Genomic DNA, 10,002 nt, shown 5'->3' on the forward strand with positions numbered 1-10,002 from the left:
CTTTTGCTCTGCCCTTCTTAGCTTCACACACGACAGGCAAGGTACCTGAAACAAGTGCTGAGGGAGGTTGCTAAGCATCCAGCCTTAGAAATATTTAAAGCTCAGCTGAGCAGGGACTAAAACAAATTGCTCTAGATTTTAGGCTACTTCTGCTTTGAGCAGGAGGTTGAACCAGATGCCTTCAAGGGGTCCTTTCCAAAAAAAGATTATTTTTTTTCTAAATGTTTTGTTCTAATCAATGAAGGCATCAGGTTTGGAAGAGAAACCTGTTTTTCTTGCTGGGGAATGAACTGGTTTCTGCAGAACAAGAACTAGGATATATTGATTTATATGAACAGCTCTGAGCCAGCAGATGTGGTGCAGTGGTTCTACCAGTGCTGCTGCACTTACAGAGGAAATGTTGGTCTTCCAGGGTATTCTCTCTGAATATTTACATCTTACAACCAGTGCAATAGGAATCCCAGAGTGAAAATGCTCAAGTTCCTCTGAGAGAACTTGCACACTGGGTTGACTCATTGCTGTCTTGTAACTAGTGAAGAAGGATGGAAGGATTAGTATAGCACATCTGATGCAGGAGAAAAAATGATGCTTTTCTTATATGTGGAAGAATGAGACAGATGACTGAAAAGAAGCACAAAATGCCTAGGTCATGTCTCATGACTCTTGCAGTTTTGTTCTCACGTGACATTGTAAAGAGAATTTAATTTTATCAGAAAAATGCTTTTTTTTTCTTTTTTCTTTCTTTCCTTCCCTAGGAGCCTGCTCTGTTCCCTATAGGGAGAGTCTGTCCTCTGGTGTCCATAGAGGCATTTGGACTCAGCATTTGTTGACTTCTCTGCCTTCCTTTGCAGACATCAGTGAGGAGAGGCTGGGTGATGCCAGCGGAACAGACAATGCTGAGACCTACAGTGACGAAGACACAGACCAAAGGAATTCCCCAGACATGGCTAAAGCCAGAACCTGCTTCACCCCTGAAAACCCAGAAATTGTATAAGTGGATGAGGTATGTTACGCAGTTCAGAAAACTGGTGGGAGCACAGAGAGCCGTCCAGAGAGCCCCAAGTACCATGCAGAGCAGAATCACCTACTGATAGAAGGTCCTTCTGGGACAGTTTCTTTACCTTTCAGCTTGAAAGCCAACAGACCTCCACTGGAAGTGCTGAAAAAGATTTTCCCTAACCAGAAGCCGACGGTGCTGGAGTTGATCCTGAAAGGATGTGGTGGTGACCTGGTGAGCGCTGTTGAGGTTCTCTTGTCCAGCCGGTCTTCAGTGGCCAGTGGTGAGAGAACTTCTGCAGAGTCAGATGGTCTAGTTCTACCTTCCAATGGGCATATTTTTGAACACACGCTGAGTTCCTATCCTATTTCCTCTTCCAAGTGGTCAGTGGGCTCAGCCTTCAGGGTCCCTGACACACTGAGGTTCTCTGCTGACTCCAGCAATGTTGTGCCCAATCCTCTGACTGTACCTTTGCAGCACCCATTTCCTCAGCCACCTCGCTACCTGTTGATGCTGAGGAACACTTTGGCAAGAAACCAGTCCAGTCCTTTCCTGCCTAATGATGTCACCCTTTGGAACACCATGATGCTGCAGCAGCAGTACCAGCTGCGGTCCCAGTATGTCAGTCCTTTCTCTAGCAACTCGGTCAGCGTCTTCCAAAGCTCTTCTGTCCTTCCTTCTCGCTCATCAGAAGATCCTAGGATCTCAATCCCTGATGACGGATGTCCTATTGTGTCTAAGCAACCTCTTTACACAGAAGATGAGTATGATGAAAGGTCTGATTCTTCAGACTCAAGAATACTCAACACATCTTCTTAGGATGACATTTGGCATATGATAAGTAAGTAAGTGATATTTGCAGTGCAGCTGAACTACTGGGCCTGAAGAGGAGAGATGTATACTCTATGAAACACTTGCAATTGTATTAAAACTTGACTTTGCTTGGTATTGTACTACAGCAATAAAGACATAACGTATTTAATTTCTTGCACTTCATTGGATAATGCCAAATAGCAATACTCTGGCTTTAGCTCTGAGTGCGTACAACAAGGAAAGACTTTATGGCCATCGGTTACGGGTCTCTGGAAGATTCATAGCGGAAACAGAAGCTCAAGGTCTACTTTGTTCCTTAACTCAGACAACTGGGGATATTAAACTAGAATACTTGAATGCTGTTTTATAAGAGAGAACTCCTCAGGAGATAAGAAATCAAACAAAAGTAGTTCAATTGCAAATGGACTAAAACAAGGACCAGTCATCATCTTTGCATTGAAAAGAAAGGCAGAAGAATTATGCACATGGAACTAGCATGAACTGCTTCTGTACTGTTTGAGCTTGGACATTTTTTAGAAAAATAATCTTATGAGTTATTCTTTTCCCATGGCTAGGTCAAAATGTGTAATGTCAGTGCAAAACAAATTACGGCTGTGAAGTGCATGAAGTGTATTGTGAAATGAACACAAGATTAAACATTGTCAGGTTAATGTAGGATGTTAAGGACTCTAGAAAAATAAACTAAGATGATCATCTTGGTTTATGTCATTTATATTGGGCAAATAGCATTTCTGAGGATAGAGAGCTGATTAACTGCCAGCTGGGGTAACAATGTCTAGTTCCAGCAACAGCAGACAAGGCAAGTCTGTTTTTCCCAGTCCAGGTTCTGTCCCCCTTCCTCGTAGCCTGAAACTGAGTCTCAGCAAATGCTATCATGAGGGAAGCTTAGGTCCTTGGATGTGTGCTACAGACACTTCCAAGTTCAGGAGAGTGAAGCAGAACTTGTAACGGTCACAGTAAGCAGGAAAATATATATATATAAGTAAATAAGAGGCTCTCCTGCCCCTTCAGAAACATCTTTTTTTTTTTTTTTTTTTTTTTTTTTTTTTTTTTTTTTTTTTCCCCCTATGCTATAGAAATAGAAATAGGAGATAGGGTGTAATAGCAGACCTTTCTTTAAAACAGTGTGGAGTTAAATGGCAGCTTTCCCGAATCTGGAAAAGTAATTATTTGAACAATTTATTGCATGTTTGCATGCATGAACTCCCCTTTTATCCTACTTTCATTACAGTGTCAGAATAACACTACAAATTGCTTCTGGTGAAGAATGCCACTACATTCACTCTCCACCTAGATATTTGTCTGTTAAGGTTTTTGTGCCATTTTTTGAACCATTTGCCACTGACCACATCTGCTTGGCAGTTGGATTTTCCAAAACACTTCTTTCTGTGTGGATGCAATGGCTGGCAGGCCTGCCATGTGTACAGATCAGCCCTACCCCTCAAACCCAATGAGGGTTCCCCTAGAGGGGGGAAGCCTAAAGCAGGTGGGCTGTAGGACCTTAGAATTTGTCAGGCATGTTGCCTAGTATCACTGCTAATGTGAATGCCTGTGTTCTCATTTGGCATTTCATACTTCGTAATGTTTGTGTACTCAATGGATCCCACAGTTTATACTGATATTGAACAGGCACAAGCAGAAGGAGAATAAAATAAATAATGTTTTTATTTTCTCTGGGGGATAAATGATCAGAAATACACTTTTTATTGTGTATTTTTGCAATCTGTTCAGTAAAGCAATTTGTAGTTGTATGCTAGAGAGCAAAGAGGGAAAGGTGGAGAGTGGGAGAAAAGAAAATAAGTAGCATTCCTTATGCAAATGTAAGAACATCTGGAATTTTCATAATGCAGAATTACAGTTTTGACTGACACATTTTCCTGTGCCCACATGGAATTTGTAAACAAATTCATCTTCAAGACACTCCAAGCAGAAAAGTAATAGACACTCATAAAATAAGCTTGGTCTTGCAAACAGAAAGAGATGAGGTAGTGAAATGCTGTGCTCCGACATCGTAGAGGAGTTAGGTGTGAAAGGCTCGATGCGAACAAACAGGTCCGTGAGCTCAGGTTTTGAGCTCATGCACCAAGCAGATTTCCCTCCAGCAGAGGCTTTTGTATAGGCACCCTCACAGGTTGAATGAATTCTGTTTCTTTTTCTTTCTTTTGTTTCCCAGCAGAGGGTGAATAACCTCCAGCAGGAAAACCAAACAGTGGCAACCGACAGCTCATAGTGATCTTATGCACTGTGGTCTGTGGGTTTTCAGTGAGCAGAACCTTGACATCTTGGAAGTGGAACATATCTTTCAGAGAAAGATGACCTTTGGCCAAGCTAGGGCATTATTTGGCAAGCTGAGAGTGGCTCAGCAATAACTCCCGGCAGCTCCCTCAGCACCCGAGGGTGGAGCCTGTCCAGTCCCATGGACTTGTGACAGTCCAGGTGGAGGTGGAGCTCTTTAACTGTCTCCACCTGAATCACTGGTGGTGTATTCTTCACTCCATCCCAGACTGTCAGATCGTGGCATAAAGTGCCCTGGGGATAACTGGTCTGCCTATTAAAGGCAGATGTAAAGAAGGCACTGAGGATCTCAGCCTTCCCCTTATCCTTAGTGTTCACATTCCCTGCTGCATCAAATAAGGGGTGGACATTTTTCTTGTTTCTCCTCTTACCATTGATATATTTGTAATAACTTTTTTTTTTTAATTCTCTTTTACTATCATGGCCAATCTAAATTTGAGCTGGAGTAATATGGATAGTTCCAAATTTTAGAATCAGCCTGAAATCTCCCTCAGCATTAGTTACTTTTCCTAAATGGAAGAGCAGAACTGTCCCCGAGTTTCTGAAAATTGGGTCCTCTCTTGATGCAGAGCTTTGGAACAAAATTGGCACAAAACTCTGGAAGGCTTCTATTACTAAAGACAGAACGGCTGCTAAACTTTTACCTGTTTGGCTCCAAATAACAGAAGGGCTCCCTTCATTTTCTCTCCCCTTCCCCATTCTTCAGCCCAACCAAACTCCCCCCCCCCCCCCCCCCCGCCTCATTTTTTTCGCTTTCTTTCTCTTTTCTCAGAAAAAAACAGAATCTTTAAAAATATTTATTTCCATTCTGTAACAGCAAAGGTCATGTTAACTTACGTTTGGCCATCTATGTGCGTTGCCTAAGGGTGCTGGCTAGGCTCCCGTTAGAAGGGCACTTCTCAAGGGGGCAGTTAATGTATCCTACATCACGTATGGTGAGACAACTTCCCTTTGCAAGTGTTTATCTCCCCCCCTTTAACTACAAGCAGAACGTGGACAGACTGGATGCTGAAGCTTTCAGGTAAAATCAGCGATGCAAGGTGGATGTAGGCTTTGCCTTCAGTTTAATTCCTGGGGTACAAGCCGCTCGGTGTCTGCTCCCCGGCAGCCCCACCATAACGAGGCACCGCCACCATTACGAGGAGCCGCCCCGGATGTAGAACAGGGATCCAACCCGACCCACGGAAGGCTGAACCGCCCCGCCACGCTGAACCGCGCCGCGAACCCGGAAGCAGTTGAGGGGGGTTATAGCGGAAGCGGGGCGGAGCTCGGCCTCTTTGGTGCTGGCGGCTGGTGAGGATGGTGAGTGCTGCGCTGAGCGCGGGGCATCGGCCGGCATCCGCCACCGGGATGGGCCGTGGGGGTCGGCGGGCATCGTGTGGTGCTCGGGATGGCTCTGTGCACTGTTGCAGCCGGGCCTGGTGGCGGGATGGCTCTAAGGACGGACGGCTGCGGGGCCGGGGCCTGATGGCGGGCGTGGCGCTGGGCCCAGTGCCGGTCTCGTTGCAGAGGACGGACGTGGGGCGTCACGTTCTCCCAAGCGGGGTTACAGGGCTGTGCTGTCTGCAAGGGGCTTATCGGTAACGTGGATCCGAGCGGGCCGGGGCTGAGGCCACGCGGCTAGCTTAGCAAGCGGGGAATCGGATATGATTTGTGGTGAGCATATGGCTGACGTTACTGAAATAAGTGTTTTTATTCAGGAAAAAAATGCAACGTTAGTGAGTCTGGGGGCAGCTTTGCTGGTAACTGTTGAGTAGTTTCGTTCAGTGGCTGGTGGGATATAGGGCTGGTTGGCGTAGAGAGGTGTAAGGAGCTGATCTCTAAAAATGGAGGAGGCCTACGGGTAAAACTGGGTTGGGAACTGAGCGCAGTGTCCCACCATGATGTTTATGGGTTTTAAAGAACTATGCTCGGATTTTTTTTTATTAGCTTATTCCTTTCGGGATGTACCTTACAAAACGCTGATGGTATTTACAAAGGTCCTGAAATGTTTTTCAGACGAAGGGTACATCATCCTTCGGTAAGCGACGAAATAAGACACATACCTTGTGTCGTCGATGTGGGTCCAAGGCATACCACCTGCAGAAGTCTACCTGCGGGAAATGTGGATACCCTGCCAAGCGTAAGAGAAAGTGTAAGTAAAGAAATTCTGACTGAATTAAATTTAAATGCTTGTGTTTCTTTGGTTTTGGGACTTAGATTTTTTTTTTTTTTTTCAGACAACGAAAAAATACTCATTTTGGCATTTGAAACCTTTTTGAAACTGTAAATTAGTAGTTTGTAGCATTACTGTGTGAAAGCTGGTCTTGTTTATAACTATTTTCCTACTTCTGTCAGTGAATAGTTGTACTGTTGAAATACTTTGTGCAGATGAGCATTAACAGTAATTTATATATTCTAGACAACTGGAGTGCAAAGGCTAAACGACGCAACACTACTGGTACTGGTCGCATGAGGCACCTGAAAAAGGTGTACCGTCGCTTCAGGTATGATGCTTTATTGTGAATTAGCATAACTTATCTTATGTGGATTTCACTTGATAATAAAATCAGTCACCCAGAGTGAACACGTTCATTTAGAACACTTAATGTGGTGTGATCTTTCTTTTAAAATAGGCTGTGATGTAAAGGATGTGCAGCATGTTGCTTGGAGGTTGAAAAGCTTGTTATTAGTGACACACAGATTGAGTAAGAAGGTCTGGTGCTTCTTATAAATATGAGTTGTATGGTAATAAAATGGCTGCACTTGAATGGGAATAGTGCTTTGCTTGCCATTGCTTGTATTTGTGGGTCATTTGAGTTGCTGGTTGCACTCTAGCTTGATGTTTTAAAAGCAGAATTCATGTAATATGTTCCAATCCATGTACTTAAGCTCACCCCCCCAAAAAAAGCCCAAAACCACATTACCGATTTTTCTGTTACTTAGAACTCAATTAGCAGTAAGTAGCTGTTTGTTAGATTCTGTGTTACAGGTTTCTAGAATTCAGTCTGAAGCTTTTAGTTTTTCTTTTGGGGTACTATAGGGATGGTATATATATATACACTGTAAGATAACCTAATTTAAGTTCTAGAACTAGGTATAGTTCAGGGATTCTTTATGTAGATTTTTTTTCTTCTTAAATTATCAGTCCTTCCCAGCTGCAGCCAGAAAATACTTTGGTGTGGCAACTGCAACCTCTGTTTGCTTAAGAGTGGCTAAAATATCAATGTCCCATAGGACATCGAGCTTGGAACTGATTCTTTTGTCATTAATATTTTAGTTTTTTAAAAGCATAGAGAATTTCTGTAAGAAACAAACACTGAAATACTCTGCTGAGTTACATAAACTATAGGGTGCCTTCAGTAGATGTACCATATCTTAATGAGTTTTACTGAATTGTCTCAGTTACTAAAGTCTTCCTGTTTGGAGATATCAAATTTAGTTTCTCAGAAGGGAGAGAAAACAATACCACTTGTTTGAAACAGCTTGTCAATGATGTTTCTTACTAAAATGTCTGAACATATGAACTTCATAGTGATTTCAGTGCATTACTGAGATAAGCTGGAAAAAAGTTGGTGCACTTGATCTGTAATATCATTTACTATATAAAACAATCTTGAGGAAAACCCATGTTTCAACACATGGTAACTGTATCATTACTTGCAGGAATGGATTCCGTGAGGGAACCACACCGAAGCCGAAGAGAGCAGCTGTTGCAGCATCCAGCTCATCATAAAGGCTTATCTACTTGATAAAATAAATGGTCTTACCATAAAATGTCACCTTTTATACATGTTGTACTTCAGTGAAAAAGGGGATATCTGAAAATATGTATACTTATACAGTTTTCAGTGATATGAAAAGAGTTCATTAAAAGTAATTCTTTGTTTGACTCCTCACTTGATGACATCTTTATGTTGAAAAGGGCCATTATCTCTGTGCTGCATTTAAAATGAGGCTCGCAAGGGTTATTTGAGAAATCACATTTGCAAGAGAAATTGAATGCTGGCTGAGTTTCTCTGGGTACTTCACAGACACAGCAAATGATAACATGGAGAGTTTCTCATCCACTAACATGGCAAATGTCTTTAAATGTTGTTCTGAGATACAGTGGTTTAAGAAGGATGCCCAGACTTAGTCTTATTTATTTTGTGACTTGGAAAGGCCCACTAAAGTAATGCTTATTAAGTGGGTCACTGCTTCGTGGGGTAGGGTGGGGCAAGTTACTTCAAAATCTGGAGGGATTTATTGCCAGGAAAAAAAAAAGAAAATATGCTGTAGTTGAGACAAGAGTTACCCAAACTGTCTGGGAGGATCAGACCGGAAAGGTGAGGGAAAAATAGGTAAGTTAAGATGGGTGTAAACAAGTTCATTTTGGTTATGGAAAACATATTCAAAAAAACTTGGGTAGCTCATAATGGGCAGTGGAAGTAAGCTTTGCTGAATCTACTTAGGCACTTCAGTTCTTAGTGCTTCTTTCACATACTGAAAACTGAAAATGCCTTGGTGGTTTCTTTAGTATGCAAATAATCTCTTGTCAAGGTGGTAAAATAATCCTAACTCAAGAGTTACTGGAATTGAGCCTCTTCTGTGCTCTCTAGTATACTCTGTGTTTATAGAAATGCTAATGTAGGGTCCGTAATACCATTTTTGCTTCCCTCTGACTGACAGATAAAGCAGTTAATCCAAGAGACTGTTAGACCGTACAGTCTAAATTACATGAGAAATTATTCCATATTAGTTGAAGCAAGAATCCTGTTTTCAGGTAAAAGCATATCAGTTTATCTAAATTAAAAGTTTATGAAAGTCAGCGTTCAAGTAATGTCTAGCTCTGAAAGTAACATAACACCAGAATTTAAAAAGAAAGGGGTCTGTGTCAGCTTGATGTGGGGGTCAGAGCTCTTCTCAGCATATGTCTTGTAAGCAGGAATTCTGCTTACTGTCATAGAGCAGTATTTCACCTGTGTTGATTCCTCTGGTAAAAAGATGATAAAACCTGACAATCTGACACAGCTATTGACTGCATGGTGAGCCATAGTTAACAAACAGCTAATAAGGAATTAGTTTAAATCCATAGTTCTAGGTTTACAGTAGAATGATTTTGCTTATGTGTTGCAGTCTATAAAAGGTAATGCAAACCCTGAAGATAATAACAATGATTTTAAGACCTAGCAGAAAGTTTTCTGCTGCTTGGAGCAAATGGAGCCGAGGCCCCGCCCCGCCGGGGAGAAATGGCGGCCCCTCCCCACTCCGCCCACGTCTCTGGGGGACGCCGAGCTGCGTCCCATCGTCCATATCAGCCCCCTTGCCTTGTGAGGTAGTAAAGGAGCAAAGGGAGTCAGTCAGAGATTATGGAATTCTGTATGCCTTTACATAAATCTTTTGGTTGCAATTGGTGACAGTTATGTTCTGATGACTGGAAGATTTTGATACAGATGATCCTATCTCCTGTGCAGTTCACTGTGTTTATGACTGAATACCAAGAGCAGGCTGCCATCTGGGCTATGAATAATTTGAATAACTGAAATCATATTGGCATAGAGGAAATAGTGGGGGAGGGGGTCTGGGTAACACCTCAGGCCCAGGCACAGACATATAGACAATGTCTTGAGCAAGTTAAGACTGTGGTGTTGTGTGCTGTCTGTTGGATACCTGATACTAATTTGTCTAATGCCTCATTTACATCAGTTAAGCAGGAGGCAGCTGAGCCCTACATTATATTTCTTGACTGTCTACAAAATATGCTACTGAGATGAGTAGAAAATCAAGCTACCTGGGATGCTTTGCTTAAATAATTAGCAGTAGAAAGCGCATATATGGACTGTCAAAAGGTTTTATAATCCTTAAAGAATGCAGATCCATCCATTACTTATGTGATTAAAGCCTGTCAAGATGCA

At 42.4% G+C, this 10,002-nt stretch overlaps 1 protein-coding gene, 1 non-coding gene and 1 pseudogene across 2 annotated transcripts; all 3 read left to right on the forward strand.

The window, feature by feature from the left end:
• Window positions 1-685: 685 nt before the first annotated feature.
• Window positions 686-1,885, forward strand: LOC146754143 (doublesex and mab-3 related transcription factor 3 pseudogene; annotated as a pseudogene).
• A 3,514-nt stretch (window positions 1,886-5,399) lies between these two features.
• On the forward strand, window positions 5,400-7,882 carry RPL37 (ribosomal protein L37). The gene is made up of 4 exons (XM_015848495.2): window positions 5,400-5,428; window positions 6,125-6,260; window positions 6,528-6,612; window positions 7,772-7,882. Exons 1-4 carry the CDS (start codon window positions 5,426-5,428, stop codon window positions 7,839-7,841), a joined length of 294 nt encoding a protein of 97 aa, XP_015703981.1. The 5' UTR covers window positions 5,400-5,425; the 3' UTR covers window positions 7,842-7,882.
• LOC116652575 (small nucleolar RNA SNORD72) lies at window positions 7,589-7,668 on the forward strand. The gene has a single exon (XR_004305735.1). It is a non-coding gene; the product is annotated as a small nucleolar RNA SNORD72 (small nucleolar RNA).
• Window positions 7,883-10,002: the final 2,120 nt, after the last annotated feature.

This window comes from Coturnix japonica, chromosome Z (genome assembly GCF_054131305.1).
Source record: "Coturnix japonica strain WE chromosome Z, WE-NBRP24, whole genome shotgun sequence".
NCBI lineage: Eukaryota > Metazoa > Chordata > Aves > Galliformes > Phasianidae > Coturnix > Coturnix japonica.